General features: G+C 37.8%; 1 protein-coding gene and 1 long non-coding RNA gene across 3 annotated transcripts; one reads left to right on the top strand and one right to left on the bottom strand.

The window, feature by feature from the left end:
* Positions 1–730: 730 nt before the first annotated feature.
* LOC124154152 (sepiapterin reductase-like) lies at positions 731–4728 on the top strand. Of its 2 annotated transcripts, none has more exons than XM_046527690.1 (4): positions 731–1102; positions 1303–1580; positions 1699–2270; positions 3995–4728. In XM_046527690.1, the coding sequence occupies exons 3-4, from the start codon at positions 1707–1709 to the stop codon at positions 4232–4234; spliced, it is 804 nt and encodes a 267-aa protein (XP_046383646.1). In that variant the 5' UTR covers positions 731–1102; positions 1303–1580; positions 1699–1706; the 3' UTR covers positions 4235–4728. The 2 variants fall into 2 exon arrangements, with proteins under 2 accessions (XP_046383646.1, XP_046383647.1); XM_046527691.1 differs by having other exon boundaries at positions 731–1146.
* Positions 4729–14757: 10029 nt separating this feature from the next.
* On the bottom strand, positions 14758–18032 carry LOC124154151. Its single transcript, XR_006863845.1, has 2 exons — positions 16246–18032; positions 14758–16162 (listed from the first exon to the last, which is right to left on the bottom strand). It is a non-coding gene; the product is annotated as an uncharacterized LOC124154151 (long non-coding RNA).
* Positions 18033–24948: the final 6916 nt, after the last annotated feature.

Raw genomic sequence — 24948 nt, 5'->3', positions numbered from 1 at the left:
ATTCAGTATACCGAAAACCAAGTGTTACATTCCTCAGTACTCTCGCGAGGCCACTACAGCGCCGTGTACGCACCATGTAGTAAAAATGGATTTAGAGAAAGTTCAGTTTTGGTGGTGAATTTCGTACGAGTTTTTTTTATACGTGGCGTTATTATATTCGTTACGCTTGTATATATCATCGTACTTATATATTAATCAACCTTAAATTAACTCACTTCGCGTGATAGAAATTTTCTATTATAAAGAGGAAATGAATGGTGAAATTCACTGTTGTACTCTTCTAAAAGATTTATTGGTCTATATTTTCATAAATCAATTCACAAATAACTTCTAAAAGCCTGTTTGCGGGGCACATTAACCCGTACGAGTTAATGTGAAAATATATGAACGCGTGAATTAACACGAAAATGCACCGTGTAACCATCCAACTTGTGCGAATAAATGAATAGAAAATAGAACCTGTTCTAATTCAGTTCATGCATTCGTACATGTTCTTATCTGGTCCACAAAAATCATTCACGTAAACATTAACTCGTGCGGGTCCAATAACATACGTGTAAAAAGGGCTTAAGGAAATAGATTGAGACTGTTTGAACGAGAATTATAAGGGCTCATTGTATGGCAGCATACATTCTCCGTGTTATTCATAGTGGTCACATATAAGTTACCCTTCATAATTGGCGGGCATAAACTCGTGGAGGATTTTGATATTCGTACTTCTTTTGTTTTATGTTATGGAATGGTTATGGATGCCGTTGAAGAAAGCGAACGTCTGCAATTAGAAGTTCTAACGTCGTCATTAAAAATACATGGTCATTCTGCAATAGATAATCGTAGATGCGTGTTTATTTACTAGGACGATTATATCAAAACAAGTTGGATTCATTGGCCGATGACTGTAGGTGAGGTACAATCATCATCTCCGCTTAAGTTGCTTATTCATCAGCCATCGGATATTGTTTTGCAATAATTGAGATGGATCCTTGGACTGCGCAGTCAAGTGTTACGGAGATTGGAGAGAGTGAATTTCAACAGAAATTCGAGGACAATTTCAAACCATTTGACAGATTACCTGATTCGGAGGAGTATATATCGATGCTCGGTGAGGGTTCCTTACATAGTGTTGCGGACGGAAAAGCAGATGAGGTCAACACTTACATATTAGCCATTCATAATTGTACCTTTTTAAATGGCAATTGCACGATGCATAGAAGTCGTTTACTTGATGTGTGACATCGTTCATTTAAGGCGTTGGCTAGTTTTTTATTGTATTAATCTTGGATCTTTTCTTTTTTGTTACAGAGAATAAACTTAAAAAGCTGAAAAACAAGAAAGAGAAAAAGGATTTGGTGCAGTCTCTGTCTGAAGCCAGAGAATCTTGTATGCTGAGACTTACTACGGAAGATAGTGAAACGAGTGACTTAAGTTACTTGGACTGTCCAGTGGATAGAAGTGTTATTCTCGAGAAACTTGCCCCGGAGAAGCAGGCGCTCACCACTGGGGAATTAGTTGAGCTGTCGAAGGCTGATGAACTAGAGGAAAGTAATTCCTGCCGATAACCTGCCAAGAAAATTATTAAGGTTTGTGTTCTTTACAGTAAAAGCTGTGTGTGTTAACCGCCAGTAAGCTAAAGTTAACCCAATTACTTATTTTTACTTTATCGCATTCTTTTTTATTTTTGGGAATTATTGATTATAGGGAGAAGAATGTTTCCTAAAAATCCTTTCAGTTCCGAGAAGGTTTTCTGTGTTGTGACCGGTGCCAGTCGAGGCATTGGAAGAACAATAAGTGTGGAATTAGCCCGGCGATTACCTTCAGGGTCTGTCTGCCTTCTACTTGCACGATCAGCTTCTGGTCTGGCTGACACGAAAAACTTGGCTGAAGCTGCCAATCCTAAGATCAGTATAATTTGTAGTCCAGTGGATTTGACTCAGCCTAAAGAGGAGGATTTAAGGAGCATGATCATTGATGGTCTTGACGACCAAAACCCTGCTGATTTTGATCAGATTATTTTAATCCACAATGTTGGCTCTGTAGGAGATGTATCGGAACGAGCAGCTTCAATGGGAAGCCTTTCCAAGTGGCAAGAATACTTTGCCCTCAATGTCTTTTCAGTTGCCGTTTTAAATAGTGAGCTCCTGAAACTCTTCAACTCTGATGTAGTAAAAAACAGATTGGTTGTCAACATAACTTCCAAGTGCGGATTGGTGGCATTTAAGTCAATGGGATATTACTGCTGTGGGAAAGCTGCCAGAGAAATGTACTTTAAGGTGAGTCCAGCCATGGCTTTCATCCTCTGTCAATTCGAGTTCATAGTATGTGGGTTACCCCCGTTAATTTGTTAGACAACCATTTTGGGTATGATATTTGAAACAGACTATGTTCATTTCGTCAAAAGTGTAGGTCATTCTTAGCATGGCTGGTGCACCTTGGTCTGCCAAGCCTCAGATTGTTTTCTTGTTACTTCAGTTGTCTGTATTAACTATTCTTAGGTATACACAATGATACATGAGAATTCACGTCTGGTATGAAATGATCTACACATAGTAAATCTGCATATTAGTGACGATTTGAAGAAATTAATTATTAGTCAAATTGTTGGATGAAATTAAAAGGTGGTAATTGAACAGAATGATTTTACCTTAATGCCTGTTTTTGCCCGATGGCCTCTAAGTTTAGGATTTATTACACTTTTCACATTCAAAACAATACTGAAAATAGGAAAAAAATAAAAGTTGTTAAATGTAATGGGTACTTGTCTGGTGCAGCATGGTATTTGGAGAAGTCATGCAACAGTTGAGGTCATTTGCACTGAAAGGAAGGAAGGATGTAAAGAAACCTAGGGTTGTCATCACCCTGTTTTGAACAAAAGCACTCAAGCTGGGGTATTTGAAAATTCTCTGCCTCCTCTGGTATTAGTAACCCAGACCCTCAGGATGGTAAGAATACTCAATATCCACAACTCCAAGTTGATCCCCTTTGTCTTAGCTAGGGATTGTATAATTGCTTTGGCACCCAAAACAGTGGACAATAAACAACCTAATTCTCAAGTAGCTTGACAACATGTAACAAAATATGTGAATTTGATCCCAATTTGTGTATAGAGGCTTTTGAAAGACAAGAAAATAGTGGCCCTTTTATGATCACCATGTCCTGGTCCAGTCTAGTATTATCCAACCTGCCGACTAGGATCATGGAAACCCAAGCAAAATGCATACACATCCCTAAACCATATATTTTTTATTCTTTAACGTTTTAGGAGCATTTCCATCCTTATCCAGTGTTGCATTGAATGAGAAATAACTGATGAATCCTTAATTTGGTTACCATATGAAGAAAACTAGGTATTTGATAAAACCGAAGAGTGCTAATGGCTGCAATGAAAACAGTCCGATTTATTATGTTTACTTTGTAAAACTGCGTATCATGAATTTCTTTGCAATCTAGGCTTATTTTTTATTCATGATAAAAACATTTGAATAAAACATTACAATTCTATCCCTTCACTGAATAATAAGCAATATTTCTTGGCACTTCATTCAAGTGCATGTTAATGAAATTTTCATCCCAGATAGCTCTTTTCAAAAAATCAGTTGATTGGAAAATTCCTTTACTACATCAAAGTTCTCTTGCTTAGTGCTCCAGAATGAGAAGTGCTCTATCCAGGAGAAAATGAATGAAGTGGCGAGAAATATTGCTTATTATTCAGTGAAGGGATAGAATTGTAATGTTTTATTCAAATGTTTTTATCATGAATAAAAAATAAGCCTTGCTTGCAAAGAAATTCATGATATGCAGTTTTACGAAGTAAACATAATAAATCAGACCAAAGATGTGTGGATAAGTCACTAGATCCACATATCTTCAGTGGATAACTTATTAGACCTAGAAATATTTATCACTGCTAAGTATGTGATGACACGCCAATTGAAAAATAAATATGATCAATAAGTGTGGTGCAAGTAATTTTTCATCTGAATTTAAATTTTTACAGGTGTTAGCGACTGAAGAAGAGGGAAGAATTACAGTATTGAACTACTCGCCTGGTCCGGTCGAAACTGATATGTTTCATGAAATTATTGAAAATGTATCAGACAATGATCAGCACAAAGTCTTTTCGGAGATGAAAGAGAAAAAAACTGTTTTAACATGCGAGCAAACTGTAGGCAAATTGTTTAATCTCCTGGAGAAAGGAAACTACAAGTCAGGTGATCACGTGGACTACTTTGATTAAATGGAAAACATAGTCCTGGGCAACAAAGAAGATGGCAATCAACTCACTGAAATTATTTGTAGCATGAATTTTTTCTTATGTGCATTCCATTTTCTTTTTTTCAAAGACTTTTTCCCACTCCTTATTTTGAAATCTATACTCTGACAATAATTTTTTTTTATTTTTGGGAGTTGAGGTATTTGAATATTCTGTGGCATTTAAAATATCAAATGGCTGTGTGCAAATAAATTTTCAAAGCTAAAGCTCGAGTACAAATTGTCTTTAAATTGGCGCAGTTTTGCATTTCAGCTTCAGCACTAGGGAGTAAAATTTGAGAGTATATTTCTTATGCTCCACTTGTTGTATGTAGCTCTGCTGAATGCTTTAGCTTTTGAAAGCAGAATTTTACTTTTTGCAAAGCCTGGCAGAAGCATTTATGTGGTGAAATAACCAACATTCCATGTAAAATTCTGAAATATATGGAAAAAGTTAAATAAATGTTACATCAAAACCTAGTATTTATATTTGCTTTGTGAACATGTTTCTTACATTTAGATTTTTAGTCAATGAGATATGGAGTAATGTTGGATAATGTATACATTTCCTTCCAAAAAATTCCAAGTCTTTCTGTTTAACTTAAAACTAATTTTCCATTCTGCAATTTTTCCATTTTCTTTTTATGATTGCTTACCATTTGTTCATTCTGATATATATATTTTTGACCCAGTCAAAATGGCGTTGTTTATTGGTATCAGAGTTTGTTACCCTGGGCTAATAATGTTAATTATTGCATATTTATAACTATTTATTGCCAATCACAGTGAGTCATCCATATATGACAAAGGCAATGGTTTTGTCATTACTGTTTTGTTTTGATGGCCATGGAAATGATTCTTCAATCCTTGTAATAATAGGTTACTTGCACAACTTTCGGAAGGAATGGCAAAAAAATTGATTCAAAACTCCATAGTACAGTTAACACATCTAAATATTTTGTACAATTTCAGTGATAACAATTTTGAAGTCATCTTCCAAATCTCGTGCTAAAAAGGAAGTTTGCTACCTTCCTAATTTAGTTTTTGCAATCATGCCTTTGTTGTCATGCTATCAACATCAAACTTAAATATAGCTGATGCAAACGTAGCCTATCCAAATAGTCTATGCTCCTTCAATATTTATTCAGAAAATGGGCTGCTTTAATGGCATACACTATTTGCAAAATGCAGCAAATAAAAATGTTGCACAAAGATCTTGACTATTAAGATATAGAGGCTTTATGATTAATCACTCTGACTTAACTCGGGTCCTTGCAATTAGTCATTACAGTACTGGCATTGAATCAGTGGTCAGATTTTCAAGTTTGTTACTTGAGCTGATGATCAGTTGATAGTTGTTGTTGGCTCCCAGAAGTTTAATTAGTGGTTAATTAAGAAAAACTGTGAGAGAAATATGCCATGAGAGATGACATACAAACACTGCTGTGTGAGGCTACCTGGGTGCGAGGCTGTGAGCGCCACTATGATGCAGGCTGCTAGCAGGTATCGCTTGGCTTAAATAAGGACTATTAATACCCTATCAAACAAAGGAAACTTTCCGACCTTCGACAAATTTAATAAGTGATTATAAAGAGATGTTTCCCTGAGCTCTGTGCCTCATACATGCATTGGTAATCTCAGACGATGTAAAACTCCTGACTACTCGTATAGCATCTGGATCCCTGTGCCGTCACATGAAGTGGCATTGCATGGGTGCCAATATGGCAGTTTTCAAATGCGGTTAAAATTAACCACTGCCATTTGTCTAAACTGGGATTTCTAAAACTAAGTAATTTGTATATTATGAATATATTAATGTTGGGTAACGAATCGCCATCAATGCCTTTCATTTTCATTGATGAAGGAAACTACCCTACTGGAAGAAAATTGGGGCCATAATATTTTTGCTCAATGGTTTGGTTTAATTGTGCAGAGGTTTGGGAAAAAGGAACTGTGGACATTTACAGAGACTATATAGGATATATGTTGGGAAATAAAAAATTTATGTTGCTTAAAATGTATCATACTTACCAAGATAGGCTTCCTTACATTCGTGATGATACTGTATCCAGACTTTGACAAGTCGTTGCTAGCTCATATCTTGTATTTAATAGACTTTCTTTTCCTTGAGTTTGGTATTACTCAACATAATTTCACAGAAATGGGAAGGGAAAGGCTTTCTCTCCTCATTATGCCTGCTGATCTAATGAAGACAATTCACGTAAAAGCTAGAGATACAAAAAATATATAATCCAAAACACTTTGTACATAAAAATAGCTAAACATTAATATTGAAACAATTAATGCATCTCCTGAACCTTTTTAAGTTCTCACAACATTCCACATCAAGAAGATGAGTGAGTTAGCATTATTAAACTCTGCTCAGAATATTTAATGAAGCTAAGACTACATATGGTGAGCAGGGAGGTTCAGGGGGTCCAATCCCCATAATTTTAGGGAGGCATGGTCTTATAAATTCCTGCAAATCTCCTCTCAAATGAACCCTCTTATCCCCCCAAAAATTTGGCCTTGACACATTTACTTATTCAATGCTCTTAAGTACTTAAAATTTCGCTTAAGACCACTCAAGTGTGATTTGAAGTACATCGATGGTAAAAATTACCTTGGTGTCCACTGTGTCATAATTTAAATATTCCCATAGATTTCAAGGTTTCTTTGGTGGAATTATGTACTTTTTCCTGGGTGCTACCCATGGGTCTTTAATATGTATATTTGGCTGCATGGGGTAAAAATTACAGACCATGAGATAGTTATAACTATGATATATCATTTCAATAAAATGCTGTTAGTAACATAAGAGATGATAGAAACTTATGTACACATACCAGTCATCCCTATATTAGGTTCAAGTATCTATCTACATATTCTATTTCACTTCACTTTGCATATCCATATTGGCACTTGTGAAAAAAAAACAGCACAGCCATTATCACAATCTTGACCTTTATACATATGCACATCATACTAGGACAGACCCACTTTGCTACCTTCTCCGAAAGATGCCTACCTTAAATGTAAATATGACAGTGATTTTAACAACACAAGGCACCCTAGATATAAGCAGTGACCTAACCTGAAATCCAGAACACAACAGTTCTACTAATTAGTATATAAATGTGAGCAGTATGCATTACAATAATTGAACAATATCAAACAACTATGATGACAGAAAATTCTTGTAAAAGAAAGTTTTAAGAGGAGGAGATAAAATTAATATGAATGATTTACATTTATGGGAAAGGTAAAATAAGAGTCAGAAAATTAAATTTTCCATTGCTTTGTATAATAATAATACAAATCATTTGTCCAGACATCTTATGTTACAGTGGGAACATAATATGTATGTACATAGATATCGGACACATCGAGCTCAACCTAGGTTATTTGATCAATAAGGAATGATGCACACACATTCAAATCTTACCGACAATACACCATACATATATAGTGATTACATAAAAATAAATAATACTTCTTACTGTAGAGATTTTTGGGGCTGTGTAGAAGAATCCTTGTAGGCAATAGAAACAACTGTTCACTAGATACTTTTTTAGGCCATCTTTGAACCCGTTTATTGAAGTAAACATTAATTCATGGGGGAAAGAGTCAGTGGCGGATACAGAAAAAACTCAAGGGGGGGGCGCAACTTATCTTGAGTTGTCTTTACTTTTATCGTAATAAAAGATGATCAAGTCACAGGCAAAGTATATGAAAATTTTATTTAAAGTGATTATAAACATGTAAAAGACAATGCCATCTTATGATATAAAAAAGTAACAATTGTGGTTTTGCAATGTTCGGCATTACAAGCGGACCCGCAAGGGGGGGGGGCGCGCGCCCCCTGTGCCTCCCATCTGTATCCGCCACTGGAAAGAGTTAGGCACGTACGATTTTAAGCCCATAGCTAAAGGGCTCTTAAAGGTCAATTTATATTTGTGTTTGGTGATACGTATTTGGAAATGAGACCTCATTAGATGATTGAGGATATCATCATTTATTTTTAATCTAAAGAGATTGACCTTGATGATAGAATATTTCCCTGGGAAACACCTATTTCTACCTAATTTGGGTCAAATTTTCCTTTATATGTTATGCAATAACAGTTCAAAACGCTGACTTCTGTAAATGTTTCCCAGACTTGCACCATATTTTTTGCAGTCTGAGGATGATTGTTTTACTAGCATAGGGGGAATCCACTTCTCACTAGAAGATGTTGGTGCGATTGCAAGAGAAACTGTCATCCTAAGACAATAAAAGCACCGTGAGAGCCAAGAAAACAATATTAATGCAGACAGCCAGTTGGGGGCTCCAAACCCCCCCCCCTCCCCCCAAATTAGTAGCAGCCCCTTGTGGCGACTGCCCAAGAGGGACCCTGAGAAATTTCCCCTCTTTTCCCTTCCACTGCAGTGTTTTTGAGGAGCCCCATGGCTTCTGTGCAATGCCATTTGTGTAACAATTACTTTTAGAGAAAACTATGGAATAGTACTTAAGTGTATATTTCGATAAGATTGTAAAATATGTCCAAAAAGATTGCAAAACTTATGTGCATGATCAAGAAAGATTTATGAAAGTGATGTTCATAAACAGAAAAAAATTAATTATTGACATAACTTCTAAATATTCCCAAAATTAACTAGTGACAGAATTATGTACTGCCAGGTCAACCTCCTCTGTATAATGATTTCAAACTAGTGATGGCATAAACGACTCTTTTTGTGGAGCTGCCAGACCATTCACAACACACGCCAGAGAGCCACTTGCACAGTGCGACTCAACAAAGTATTTTATTGGTTGAGGGGAGGGGAGTGGAAGGAAGGGGAAGAAGGGAAGGTGGTGAGGGGGGATTTCTGATTGAAAATTTAAAATGCAACATTTCCTAGATCACAATTTGTAATGTTGATTTCAAATCAATCACTGGTTGCATATTCACAATGTTTAACAGGTGATATAACTGAGGAATTATATCTACCGATATATTTTATCTTTCATGGACGCAGAAAATGTATTCTGTCACCTGTGCTCAGAGATGACGGCAATTTAAAAAATTCTGTTGTAACAAAATATTCTCTCCAAAACTACATGATCATGTTAAAAATTCATAATTAATTTCTTCGAGTAACCTTTGTTGTTTGGGTTAGAATAAATTTTCATTTTTGTCTCGTATTGTTTTCATAAATTTGCCGTTACCGAAAACTTATACATGAGCATCTTCCACCATTTTTCTTTCACAATGCATGGAACATGCAGGAGAGAGAATTACGATAAGGGTCACTTGTATACTAATCTCCACGGATAACAACATTTTACAATATTCACCTGATTAAGAAAGTAACAACAACTAGAAAAAAAATTAAGTGCACAACAAGTAATTATTAAAAAATATGTATACAAAATCAAATAACTCCAAGCAAATGTGGACCAAACTCTGAAAACATCCCAACTTTACTTCTGATTGAAGCTGGAGATTCGTTAAAGAAATCCAAGTATGTAGCAGCAGCACTAGTGCCCACAGTGACAGGCATAGTACGAGGGAAGTTTTTTTTTCAACCTCCAATGGGCCATGAACACAAGATGAAAAGATTGATTAAAAATAATTTCATAGGTGAATCTTGAGAACACTAGTGGTTTCCTTTCGACATAATTGCCTAGGCGATTGAGGATTTGGTCGTGCCTGTGGACAAGCTTTACTATACCTTCATCATAGGATGTTGCCGCCAAAATGTTACCTTTTTCCTGAAGCTCATCGCCCGTTTGAAAACGCTTTCGTCCAAGCCACATCTTCATTTCAGCGCAAACATGGAAGTCACACGGCATTAGGTCGGCATTGCACAGGGGGTGATCAAAAACGTCCCATTGAAATTGCTCAAAGAGCAGTTGCGCTGCATCAGCACTAAGATGACAGGATTTGTCATGGATCAGAACACTTCCAGAAGTCAGCATGTCTGTTATTTTGAATGGGAATGGGCATAATGTTTCACACTGCTTTACACTCTAGCCACAGTGCATTAAAAATCCTCTTTAATCAGTATAAAGGTGAAGACATGTCAATGCTGAAGACGTTCGGCAAGTTTTCTGGCTGTCGCATCGCAGGGCACACTTGGCGGGAGAACCAACTGAGGCAGTGTTGTTGATGACATTGCAACCAACCTTAAACTAACAACTTACGGTCAGAAATGACTTGAGCGTGTAGTGCATAGGATGTGCAGTCGCCATGTGCACAGTATCTGCCTGTCGCTTGTATGGTGTTTTTGATGAGCTATCGGAGGTTAAAAAAAAAAGTCCCTCGTACATAGAAGAGAACCGTCGGCGAAAGATGGTCATTGAACAAAGACCCCTTGGCACTGACAAGTCAATACCACCCTGGAGTACCAGACTGTCGATGAGGCCATTCACCAATTTAAACAGAATTACGTCAGCATGTTGGCATCACAGCTGAAGGAGGAGGAGATAAAAATGGCTCTCCAAATCGCTGACTCGTGTAGTACAGAAGGTATAGCCAAGTCGGACACCAAGCGTTCTTACGAATGTCTTTTGTAGGTCTTGAAGCTGACGAGTGTTGTTGAGCTGGTAAGGAGACCAGATGACAGACCCATACTCCAGTATCGGGCATACCAAGGGCTTGTACAGCTTGATCATGGGGAAAGGAATGCTGAAAGTTTACCACGGATCTAAATGTGAATCCCAGAAGAGAGCTGGAATGTGCAACAATAAGAGAAATGTGGTCAGAGGGACTGAGTGAAGGTGATATAAGGACCCCAAGATCCTTAAACTTATTAACTCTTTTCAAAACAGTGGCATACACAGTGTAGTCAAGACATTACGACACATTTCTGAGCATTAAGTTCCATTGCATTAATGTCACATCAATTGGCAATGTTAGTGAGGGACAGTTGCAGATTACATACTGCGTTCTGAGGGTGAGGAGACATTACTAAATATTTTGATGTCATCAGTAAACATGAGGAAGTGTGAGTTAACTGCTTTATCAATACATATCATTAATGAATAAATTGAAAAGAAGAGGGCCTAGATGTGATCCCTGGGGCATGCCAGATAAAATGTGAAATGGCTTAGATGGTGATCCATCACATTTAACTGTCAGTGTCCTGTCACACAAGTAGCTATTCAGCCATGCCAACAAGGAACCATGCACACCATATCCTGCCAACTTAGTTATTATAAGGCTATGATGAACCATATCAAAGGGTTTGGAAAGCTCTAAGTATATGCAATCAACCTGGCCGGAATCACTGGTAGCAGGTAGGGTGTACTTAACCCTCTCCCTATTGAAGTTTAAATGCCTCATTCTCCGCTCCGTCCTAACCCGGCCAAAACCGGCCGCCGCCATTTAAGTCGCTCCTTCATAAACCGGCCGAATCTGCCCGGCCTGTCCTGCTCTGTTTGGGACAGCCTTTTGAGCTTCATAGGCATCTGTTTTATCTTGAGAGTGTTTATCTTTGCTAGCACAAGCATCCTTCCTATCTCTCGTTTCATTAAGAAGAAGCAGAACGTCGTCACCATGAGCTAAAATCCCGATACAATAAGGTGCTTTGTTCCAGCGTGGCACATTAGCTGGGAAGTAGTGAGAGAATATTTTTAAGCTATTACGATGGGATTTTTAGGAAGGCCAGTTTTGAAATGGTGTGATACGAAAACCCTAGGCCTGCCCTGTGTTATTTAGAGTGACTGTCATATCTAATGGCGATATTTCTTTGTGTGTGGTCACACAAGCTCACGCTTTTCCTATCTCACATGGCAAGGAGGCGAAGCTCAGCTCAAATGAAAAGAAAATTAATCCCCCTCAGTTCTGTTTGTGGGTGGTCACACGCACTCTCACACTTTTCCTATCTCATATGGCGAAGAGGCGAAGCTCAGCTCAAATGAAAAGAAACCTAATGCCCCTCAGTTCTGACCATGGCTTATTTAAGTGAGGATGCTATTGCAGAAGAAGTGAACAGAAGTGAATTTTCGAGTGATTCAGATAGTTCTAGTTGTTTGAATGGAGAAGAAGGATACAGTTATAGTGACAAATCAAGTGAAGTAGAACTTAAGGATGACGTTACCCCAAGTTCGAGTGATTTAAAAGGTGATATTCAGGAGCATGACTATTGGAAGGACACCCTGATTTTTGAAGAACCGTCGGAGTTCAAAGAAGAGAGAGGGCCTATTCATAATTTGGCGATAGGTGATAATGAATTTTCCTTCCTGAAATATATGCTAGGGGGCAAAGATTTTTTTCACAACATTGTCAATAGCACAAACAAATATGCAGAGCATCTTCAACATTCCTCAGGAAAGGCTGACGAAGACTGGGTAGATGTTACGTGCGATGAAACGGTGGCATACATTGGAGTGCTTGTATACATGGGAATATTCGATTTGCCTGAAAGCAGGGATTACTGGCATAGCTATGATATTGACATCTCAATTGTTCGTGGCTGTATGACCTTTGGAGGATACTAAAAAATTTCAAAATATTTTCATATTAGTGATATAACTCAAGAAAAAAACAGGGAGAGGAGGGTTTTGATGTATTGAATAAAATTAGGCCGGTTCTTGATGTAATGGAAACTTTTCATCAGAAGTATAAACCAGGTAGGGAATTAAGTGTTGACGAGGAGATGGTTGCTTTTAAAGGATGTCAATACACGAAACAATACATCCAAGGAAGTGGGGATTTAAAGTTTGGGTTTTAGCAAGCTCCCATGGCTACGTTCTGCAGGGAAATGTGTACCTAGGAAAAAAAGATATAAGAAACCGTGAAATGTTTCTTGGGACGCAAGTTGTAATGAATTTAATGAAAAACTATTTAGAGAAAAATCATCACGTTTACTTTGATAGCTTTTTTCAAGTGTGACGCTCATGACATTACTACTTACGAATAACACATACGCATGTGCTACTACAAGATCATCTAGTAAAGAATGGCCTGAGGAATTAAAATATCCAAAAAAAACTTAGACTCCAAAGAGGAGAGAGTAGAAATTTCCACTTAGCACTTTACAGGCAGCAGATAGGTAAATTCTCCTCCCGTAAAGTAGTAGGACGTAAAAGACTCCTTCCGATGGGCACATTTTCACAGAGACAGCAACACTCTCTTGCAAAGTTCGTGGGGAGAAAAAAAGTGTGTGCCTATTGCAGCTCCAAGAAAAGAAAAACTCCTACTGGTCGGAGCATAGAAACGTCATGGAAATTCATAGGATGCGATTTACCTGTTTGCAAATTAGGATGTTATCATCAATATCACCAAGAAAATAGAGTTGAAGGAGGGAATTAAATTCAATATAAGGTAAGGCAAACTTCTATCAATAAGTCAATATATTCTTAGAACGTATACAAATTTTAAAATAAAACACTTAAATATCTTTCAAGTTATTGTAAGTTAATTGAAGAAACCTGCGTCAGTTCCTCATCGCCGAGAAAAATAGGTCTACCAGTGGGGCAAATGGGTATTTAAACTTCGTGCGTGACAGGTAAATGTTTACGGCCGGTTTCGGGCGGTTTAGGAAGGAGAGGGTTAAGAAACTCAGGCAGGTTTGAAATAGTTGAACGGTGTACGAGGAAGCCATGTTGAGATGGGGAGATGCACCTAATGCAGGTTGAAGTAGAGATGGTCTAAAATAATACTTTCATAGACCTTGGCAATGGATGATTGGATGACAGTCAGTCTGTGGTTACATACACTGCCAAGATCGTCGGACTTGAAGTCAGGAATTACATAGTCATTGTTGAGTGACAAAGGGAAAATTCCTTGAGCAGAGATGAAAATAAAACAGGAAGATGATAATCCAGGACAGGTGCACAGTACTTCAGCACTACTGGAGGGATGTCATCAGTTCCAGGTTCTTTCTTGGGATCAAGAGATTGTTGTCTACGTTGAACATTTCCCAGAGTGATGACACAGTTGGAGATAGACATGCTCCAGCCAAAATCGAATTCAGGAATACTGATGAGAAGTACTCAGAGAAAAACTAACATTTTTCATCTGCAGTCATAGCCTCTCATGAGTCGAAGATGAGATGGGATGGAATGGCAGGAGATTTTTTAAGGCTATTGACATGTGACCAGAAGGATTTGATGTCATGAGGAATGGTATTTTCAAATTTCCTAATGTAAACTTGTAGACACTCTTCAGCTAGATCCTTGAACTGTTTTCTCAGGTCACGAAAATATTGTAGGTAAGAAGGAAGACCAGTAGATTTAAACTTTTTGTGAGCAAATTTTTTCATAATTACTTCGAAAACCACATCGGAAAAGAAGATGAATGGATTCTTTTGATTGGTGTAAACTCCCTTACAAGATGACTTAAATTTGTGCAGAATCATTAAAATATTTCTCGACATCTGATGTTGGTTCCAGCAGTACGTGGGTAGTAGATATTTTGAATTGCATGAAATATAGCATCAAAATTGCATCCCTTAAGTTAAGTTGAAATCACCCAGTAGTAAAACATTTTCAGAAAAGCAATGGGCAGTAATAACTTTCATATTCATCTTCATATTTATTTTTGCCAAAGGATCTTTTTACATTATATGAGACACATCAGTTAAGCACATTCACATTTAAACTGTACAGTATACCATCACAATTCCTCATCTAGGAGGTATTCATTAAGTGAGTAATACAGTTTTTCTTGTAGCATAATTTTAATTTTTACTTTAAAATATTATTTTTTTAATTTCTTTGTACTTTGTTGGAAGTTTATTAAAGAGAAGAATCCCCATAGCTCTGGGACCAAGGGAAGTATTACTAGTCCTGACAAATGAAATATGTAAGTTATTCCTCAATCTCATTGAGTAATAATGTACATTGGAGTTTTTATGAAATTCAGAAATATTGGTCAGTACATACATTAAAACATAATATATACAAACACAAGGAAAAGGCAGTAATCTTATAATGCCTTGAAAAAAGGTCGACACGGTGCAGTGATAGGAGCATTTAACATTAGTCTAACAGCTTTATTTTGCAGGTTAAATATTGCAGTAGCAAAGATAAAGAACCCCAAAACAAAATACCATATACCATGAGAGAGTAAAACTCTCCGGAATACAGAGAAAGCAATACATCAGTAGAAACAGTGCATCTTATAAATATAAGCATGTAGGTAGCATTTTGAACTAAGTGTACTAGCTTATTCATCTACATCATCTTCATTTACAGTGTCACTAAAATCAGCTGGAAGCTAGGTTGGTTGGGGGGAATATAAACATGCACAGCCCAGTGGAAAAAGCAGTATAAGGAGGCCAGAGAGACAAAAACACATTCAGATCCACAAGCAGGAATGGAGAGTAATTGGCTGGGAATGCACTCGTGGATCCTCACTTAATATATTACCAGCAAACACCCCGAGGAGGAATGAAAAGTCATTATGACATAATCTTGATGTCATTTTCAAGTCATGGCTTGGTAGTCACAGTGACCTCAAAATGGTCCCTTGAAATGACATCCTTCGTGACTCATGATGATGTAAATATGACCTTTAAATGACTACCTATCATTTTGACCTAACTTTGACTGTTTGTGACCAAACCTATTTGTTCTTCTAATGACAATTCATACTATAATTTCTGTATTTAGATTGTTATTTAGGGATAAATTAAAAACTTCAGATATGAAACTCAACCTTTATTAGGATTTATTGCAACAAAAAACAGATTTTACAAGAAGAATTTCCTCAGGATTTGTTTATAATTTTCCTTTTAATGTTCCTTTTCTCCCTCTTCAAATACAAATCGAGAAAAATCATCTACATTGGCCATTTCAGTTGATTCTGTAGATTTCCTTTCCCTTCAGTTGCCTCTAATTGCTTAGGCAATTTTGTTGAATCACCGCTGAATCTTTGCCTTCGTCTTCATTACTTTACCCTGAGGGAAATTCTTCCATTGTGGGACTACAAACAAAGGAAAAAATAACATCAAGAAGCTGAAAGTTTCTAATTTTCATTATACATTAAATAGAAAAATTGATACTAACTGCAAATAGCCTTATTGATGTAGGTTTTGTTGAAAATAATCTTTCCAAGCTCTCCATCACAATTGATGCAGCGAGCAAATTCATTTGTACACATATTTCTGGTCACATAGGCTGAAAACTCCATCTCATCAGTACATATATGATCAACTGCAATTTGTCTAAGATATTAAACCTGAGAGAGGAAACCAAAATAAATTTTAGCTTTAACATATGGCACAAGAAGGGAAAATAGAAAGGGCTTGATAGAATTGTGATGGATGATGTAGAGCAGATAACTGTCAATTTACTCACAAATGATTTGAAGAGAGATGAGGTTTCTAGGAGCTCTTCAAAGTTGTTTAAATCCTTCTCATCATCCAGAGAAGTTTTGGCATATTAGCTGCTTCAAACATCTCATCTTCTGGAGCGATATAAAGCAAATTTTCATTTCCTTTTCCTCTCCTGTATGGCTGCAATCTCTTGTCTCGTTTGTAAAAACAAGCGTAAATAATCCGAGAAATCGCAGATTACAGTGAAAGAAACGCTCCATTGTTGATTTGAAATGAAGACCGATATTTATTATTGGCTATTATTCCCGTAGTGACGCACGTACGAGCTCTCACCGAAAATATAATTGAAAACGAGGAGAAGCTTAATTATTTCTTACGCAAATATAGCAATCAGCGAGGATGAGTTATTTAAAAAAACCGCGGCGCATTCTAGTTTAGAAATGGCGCGTCACGGATTTCCTTCGAAATATTTTGGCGAAATAGGCTCGTTCCCGGGGACTTTCTTGCGGTAAAAGCGAATAAAAGACCATTTTCAAGGAACAATTATGTATCATATAACATCATTAAATCTCAGACGAAAATCGATAAAAATATCGAGACCAAAAAAATCGCTATCCAATAAAATATAACGATAAATATCATCCAATACAAATATCGGGGCCCATAAAAATCGTCTATCGATAAAACACCACGATGTATCATTTCATAAAAAAATCTCCAGCCCGATGAAAATTTGCCTTCAGATAAAATATATCACGTTATATAATTCGATGAAAAAATGCCTCCTATTTAATATCGTGATGCACCATACATTAGTAAGTTTTTAAAGCACTGATTTATGGTCTAGCATAAACGAAGGCCAACCCTATACATAGCTGTATTTTCCCAAACTAATTTCCCGATGCCAAAACATGATAATTTATCGCGCGCGACGACGCGATCGGGTGATAAATCACAATGTTTCATTGCGGCTGCGGCTTTTAGGAGACGATAAATCGTGATATTTTATTCGAGCAGCAATTTTTATTGGGTGATATTTTTGCAGTGGCGATTTTTTATCGGATTATCAAGCGTAGTATTTTATCAGATGGCGATTTTTATCAGGCCCAATATTTGTTATCGGATGATACATCTTTATATTTTATAGAAAGGATATTTCTACCTAATAATAGTAATTCCGTAGTATTTTATCGGAAGACTATTTTTAACGATTCCGATATTTTTAATGACTCAGTTAATTTATCGCACCCGATATTTTTATTGGACGATATATCGTGATATTTTATCGGTTCCGATATTCTATCGGTCCCGATACTTTTATTGGGTCCTACTTATCGGACAATCATTTATCGATAATGTACAAAACTCAAATTAGTATTCCCGATATAATTAATTATCGCGATATTTCACGATATATATCGCCCAGGGCAAGTGGCACAAGAACTATGAGGGTTCTAGGTGAACCCTCTTAAGGATACAACACACCGGGGCCGGGAACCAAGCCCGTGGCTTATATGCCCGATCACCCGGGGAGGGGCTGGAGAGGTAGGAAAAAGGATAGAGGTGCCGCCGCGATGGGAGCCCGCCGACGCCTCTGGGAGGGGATAGGAGCGGAAGGGAGGGGACGGGGAAAAACACCTCAACGCTATAGAAGCGAAAAGGGCCCACTAAAGAGCGAAACCAAGCATACGCGATTAATTTTCTACCAATTCTAGTAGATTTTCCTATGAGGAAGAAAAATCCATCGATCGAATTGGTAGATTAAAGTGGCACAGTCACATCTTGGGGTACCAATAGGGGAAGGGAAGGAGGGGAGAATTTTAAGGGCCTTTTAAAATTAGATCTAAAACCTGGCTATGCCACTGAGTGACCTATTAGATGTAGCCACTGGCTATTGGCAGATGGGTCCTAGGAATTCAAACCTGGGGTGAAGCTTTGGGCTCCCCAAAATTAATAATTATCTGTAGAACTAGCCCAAAGAAAGGAACTGGTCCCCCTCCTTAAGGTGTGATATTCGCATGCGCGGTTGTGTGATTGTCAGGGGTCATCTCTACCCTCACCTTTCCAAACCAACCTTCAGGTTGGAATGCGGGGAGAGTGAGTAACGTAGACAATATTTGACATTTTTTTTATAGGTTCTCACTTTTAGTGAAGACTTGTACGAATGAATTCAAAGTCAAAATGACGTCACTTTGACATCAGTATGACCCGAAAAAAGTCACCTTCACAGTCATGATCGACTGAATAGTGACTTTTCGTGGGTCATTTTGAGGTCATAGTGATGTCATTTTGACTTTTCTTCCTCCTTGGTACGTACTATAATATGCTCCTTCCATACTGTCTTTGTGATTTACATAGATCATGTTTATTTTATTTCAAGAGTACATTGTCACAGATATCCAACAAATTTGCTGAAATAGTAGAGACTGACTGCAAAAGGCTTCAGTATCCTGTTAAATAAATTACTATAACTAATGAAGTATTTCACTTACGAATCAAACATCACCGATGTTTGTTAGGGGGATAAGAAGATTAGTTAACCTTAATTAACAACCTCGTAATAAAACAAAAGGTAGAGGAAGCCATTCTTATTTGCCAATTAGTTCAAAATTTTATGTAAATGACTAGAGCTTGGATCAGGGTTCTACAAGAAAATAGAGAATTTCAAACAAAAACAGGCCTGTTACCACAAAAATGTTATTACGTATGTATACCAAAATTAGAAATGTACAAAGAAGGTGAAACTAAGAGATAGAAACACAAACACATGATGCGGATACTGCGGCAGTGAGGAGATGGAATGACGGTCAAAAAAAAACATGTACGGAAAAAATATCACTTTGACCGGGAATCAAACAACAGATCTTCTGCTCAGCAGATTTAGGTCGGGAGGGTCGAGAAATATAGTATTTTATGGTCATTCCCTATAGATTTTGCCGAGTTACTAGTGACTCCGTAAGATACATCCAAGGTAGTGTACCAGAATAGGGAAATTGCATACTTTTTATAAACAGTATGCTGATATACTACAGTAAACACTTAGTACCGCAATATACTTTTTTTCGCTTAAAATTCAGTTTATACACTAGAAAATGACTCCCAAAAGTCTCCCGAGTTTCGCGGGCAAAAACATACCGCCCCCACTAATCTTTGGCCGTGACGTCATAGTTCAGTAGGAGTCCAAGATCCAAGCCCAAACTGCAGGTTTGGAAGAGCCACGTTGCGTTTAAAGGAGAACATGGGTGAAATAAGGAAAAATTACAAGTGGTGCATTGTTCCTCTGTGCAATAACACCCCAGAAAAAATTTTCGTCTGCATTCCCACGGAGGAAATTAGAAGAAAAGCCTCGATGCATGCCGTCTGTCGGGATGAGCGTTACGGAAAAATAAGAGTATAATAAACGGAATGATAAACCCGTGTGCTATGTGAGCGAAGATAACTTTAATATAAATAATATTTCCATATTTCATTGACTGAATAACTTGAAACTGAGATTTTTCGATAATTCGGCCGCCGTAGAATAAAAACTCAACTTCACAATCAAAAATCGAGATAGGTGTTTATCGATGGTTACGATGGACTCAAATTATTTATGGCACTTGTTAAATTTCAATTACGGAAGGACATAGAAAATTCCATGATATTTAAAATCAAGGGAGGAAATATGAAAATATAGAGCAACTTTGATCCTCATGCATTCCAGTGCCAGCCAAGAAGACAGCGTTTTCTTCTACTGTCGGCGTCAAAATGATGTGCCGCTGTACTTTGCAAATTTATATCCTGGCATCACTGCATGCTATAATAATGAACTATACGTCATTTTAAAGGAAATTTTATCCTAAATTCTGATTTATTTGATTACAAAAAAATTGAAAAATGTAGACACGGCCAGTGCAATAAATGACTCCGCGCACCGAAAAATTAGCCGTTTCGTCAACTTCATGAACTTTGCAACTCAACCTAAGGAAAACTACTACGTCTACAGCATTCATCTTCCACATTAATTTACACTCATCAGTGCGGATTAATAAAATGGCTTTTGGGTATTTTTAGAACTTATATTTTGTTATAAATTAATGAAAATATTTAAAAATTATCTTGTCCCATAGTTTACCCCGAAAGATAAAGGAAGTTGTAGATGGAAAAAGAATGGAATCCAGAGGTGGTCACAAAAAATGAATCGCAGCATTCTTTGATTTTATTCTACGCCGTTGCTTGCTTTTCAGAAAAAGTTGAGTCACAAGAGGAATGTTCCGCGGCCCTTGATTTGGAAACTGTGGAGATAGAGGAAGACGTGTGGCTCAGCAATTTCCATTTAGTTGGTTGTCAGGATAAACCAAGGATCCATTTAAAGGTTGTCAGGCCATCGTATAAAGATAGGACTGATGTGCACCACAGGGGAAATGGGGTGTTTGAGGGAAAGTCAAACCCAAAGTTGCCCAAAGAATGTGCATCTCTCATATGTTGCTCTTTCCCCACTTAAAACCAAATAGAAATTGGGTTGGGATGATATTTTCACCACGGATTCCAGTGATAGTGAGAGTGCAGGTGAAGCTTATCCCTCCAGGATTTCAGATACGGAATTTTTAAGTGACAACGATCGCAATGCGATGAGCTCGTCTTGAGGGTAGGTTTCAGATATATCGTGAGAAAAGCTCCCAAAATGTATTAAAGACTCTGTTTGGAAAATATTAACATTTTAATGCTACTTTAGGAAGGCTTTCATTACAAACATAACTTCGTAACACCTGAAGACGTTGTGTTTATTATATTGATCGAAGTGCGATTGACCGATTCTTTCTGCAGAATAGGAAGTGGCTTAAGGGTTTTGAGTCACAAGATGGTAGATTGTGTTGGAAGTTCGTCTATATTATCGCTACTAAATTGAAACATTAATAGTCTGGCTTCCTCAGAGCTTCCTGTCGCCCTCCAGGCAAGGTATTTTTAAGTTGAAAGTATCATCGACAGCTTCGAGGTGGAAATAAGTTCACCATAAGACTCTCTACCGGACTGCCAAAAGAATACACATTTTACATGAGTATACGCTTTCGTCAATATTATACGCAAGTCTCACTTTGTTATGAACTATAAAACATTTCAGATGCACATCAGCTACCTTTCCATTTCTCGGCATCGACTTTCCGCGCCGACGAAGTCTACAGTTTCACTAAAATACCCTGTTATCATGATGGAATCAGTAACAGGAAGCTTGATTGGATCAGCCTAAGAATAACCATATTCCTTCATCTTTACGCAATCTATCGCTTTCAATGGAGGAGAAATAGATCAAATAATAGCCCTGAAGTCACAATGAACAACTCCGATACGTCTGCACTTCAATAAATGAATCATAACCACGCCGTCGCATGTATTCAATTCAAGTACTATGGCCGTGCCGCCGTGCCTCCTCGTACTGAACTATGACGTCACTTTTCTACCAGCCAATCATCGGGCGTTTTCGCTTCTCACTTGCATTTGAAAATTCTCGTGAACTTTGATGCATTAAATATCGCAAACCACGTCATAAAATAATTTAAAAAACTTTCACCGAGGTATGCAAACATATATTTTTATATAATTTTGGGGCTATTGATTATATCTTAAATATATGCAAGTTCCCTATTACTTACATAGACAGAAAAAGATACTAATTATTATTTTTTCCCTTTTCTTGACCTCGTTTGTATTTTATATTGTTCTTATGTTTTCTTTCATAGCCCTGATGATAGTTTAAAATAAACAGAAACGTTGGCTAAAACTTTTTTGCATAACATACATTGAACTGCACTCCAAGAATTATTTTAACATGATAATTATTGTGAATACGAAAAGAGAGGTATCAAAGGGCTACATTTTGATGGAATGAAAGACTATACTTTTGTCAGATGAAAAAAGGCAAGAGGACTTATCAATCCAAGTTTAGAGGGGAATGTGTAGTGTTAGTTGAAGAAACAGGGTCCCACTTTTGGCGGTTTGCCTCCCCCGTCGGAGGATAAGCAAAAGTTATAAAATCTGCGATTTTCGATTCCTTTCCGAGTGAAAATTAGATACACAAAATTAAAAAGGATTTTAATGCGATGGTACCACGTGAATAACGTCCAAAAAGGAGGCATCATCCCTCTGCTACAAGCATAATTCCAACATCCCTTGCTGTGTGAGTAAACTCTTCTCGGGATTCCCACCGGGTTAATTTCTCTATTATGGCAAACGTTTCAAGCTCCGACTCGGGGCTCATCATCAGGGATAAATTTTGTTGAATCCCGAGAAGAGTTTACCCACATCATTCGCCGGGAAAGCATCAAATCATAGTTCATCCCTTACAGAGGTCTATTTGCTAATTGCACAAAGTTGACTTACAATTAGATTTGCGACTTAAACAATGGGAGGGAAATCTAGGGACCGAATTTGCATTGTTGCAAGGATGCGTTTGGCGGCCAATACGAGTTTTTTTAACTGCTGGATTTTAATATCGACTTTAAGGACTACCCGCTGATGACATATTGGAGAGAGACCACATTACCTCCGTCTATATCTGACCATAGTGCTGTGGATTTTCAAAAATCTTTTGATGAACGCTCAAATTTGAAATTAAATATTTCTTTTTATTGTGCATACGGACGAGAGATTCGTGAAGAAATTCACAAAAACTTTGTTGACAACAGCGAAAGATGAGGAATGACACTGACATAAGAAATAAAGATTGGAAAGAAGATAATTGAGTAATTCTTTCCTGATTGTTCCTCCACACCGGATACTGAAAGATTAAATATTAGTTAGACTTACGAATAAAGACGCACTGGGTGTGAATTTTGGTGCTTTTGGGGCGTGAGAGAGGCGTGCGGGGAGGGGACGCGAGCGACCTTCGCCAAAAATCCATTTAGTCACATCTTTCGGACAATGCCGAAATTGAAGCGCGTATCCAAAGTTCGCACACCTTTATAGCCACTAGAGAGGACTTTTCAATCTTCTCATAGACCGTAGACTCCCTTCCTGCATTCTCGGATCCACAAATATTTCATCAATCCTCTAAAAGTTGGTAACATCGATTTGTTTAACGCCGACGAGGCGCCTAATAAGGGACAAGTCGTCTCACTACGCTTCCTTTATTACCTTCTAGCATCTTCCGATTTATATTATCAAAGATAAACGACCTCCTAGCAGCATACGCGGGATGAATTTTGCTGTATTCGAGGCGTGGGAGGGGGAGAAGCGAGCGGGGAGGGGAAGGGATCGGCCTGCGGCTCTTGGATCCGCGACGCTGCGTGGGCGTTGGAATATTTTCTTCGCGGACGCGGACTCAAATTAGGCATTTTGTGGCTAAACGGTGGCAGATACGTCAAAATGCACGAAGTTTTGGCCTAAAGAGCAGTAACTCGGCAAAATCTGTAGGGAATGACCATAAAATACTATATTTTTCGAATTTCGAACCTCCCCCCCTAAATTGCATTTGAGCGAGGGTCAGAGGTTTACCTAGAGGTCTCAAATTTTTCAGGCCTTATTTTTGATCGGTCCCACAACTTCTTTCATTGGGCCTGATGGATTGGAAAAAAAATCGATTTTTCCGATCCGCCCTAATGTACAGTATTTATTGGTTTTCCTTTGGAAACTGCTATGGAACAAATTTTCAACCTTTGGAACTCATTTGGAATTAACACTGGAGCTGAGTTGTACCACTCGTTCATCTGTTTTGGAACTCATTTGCACACCATGCAATCTGCTTGTTGTAGCAATTTAAGATGGTTTCGAAGGTTCCCTTGAAATTTATGGTGGTCTTTTTAGACAATTTAGACCAGACGATGATGGGGGATTGAAGTGCGGCAGCCCACATAAGACACTGCCTCAAAAAGGTGCCTTTAGATGCATTTCAGGTGCCTATAGCAAGCGCTAGTGCCTTACGCCTTTTTCAAGGTGCTTTAAAGGTGCATTAATGCATATTTAAACTGCCTTTAGCAGGCACATTTGCCTTAATCCTTTTAAAAATGCCTATCGTGTGAGCACACGAAAAATAACACTCGTATAAAATCTGTCTACTTCGAGTCTACAGGTAAATTAACCGATGGAAGTTCTATATGTAGCCCATTATGGAGGTGGGTTAAACTGTTCATTTAGATGAACCGTTCACTTGGAACCTGTTCAGCAAAAAAGAACAGTTCAAAATATCTGTTCATGGCCAACAGTCAGGGTCATTCAGGTAGAAAATACTGTTTATCGGACGTTTAGAGTAAATGAAAGATTGGTGTGGTATCATATGGTTTGTGCAGTTTGTCATAGTAATGGCAAGCAAATTCTGGCCTGGGCCTTTACGTCGAAAGGGCGCCGCTTTCTACGCTACGTCGCACCGATGAGCGCTGCCGGCATTTCATTCATTCTCTCTCAAGGCCTACTTACGTTCATTATGCAGTACGAGTTGTCTATATGCAAGGGGACTGCATAA

The sequence above is a fragment of the Ischnura elegans genome, chromosome 2, assembly GCF_921293095.1.
Source record: "Ischnura elegans chromosome 2, ioIscEleg1.1, whole genome shotgun sequence".
Classification (NCBI taxonomy): domain Eukaryota; kingdom Metazoa; phylum Arthropoda; class Insecta; order Odonata; family Coenagrionidae; genus Ischnura; species Ischnura elegans.
The sequence above is the reverse complement of the archived record's forward strand: the minus strand, read 5'-3'. Positions and strand labels throughout refer to the sequence as shown.

Bases quoted from the DNA above. Each gene is read 5' to 3' on its own strand.
- LOC124154152 (XM_046527690.1), top strand. From the start codon at position 1,707: ATGTTTCCTAAAAATCCTTTCAGTTCCGAGAAGGTTTTCTGTGTTGTG. The intron at 2,271-3,994 runs GTGAGTCCAGCC...AAATTTTTACAG, and splicing joins CCAGAGAAATGTACTTTAAG to GTGTTAGCGACTGAAGAAGA.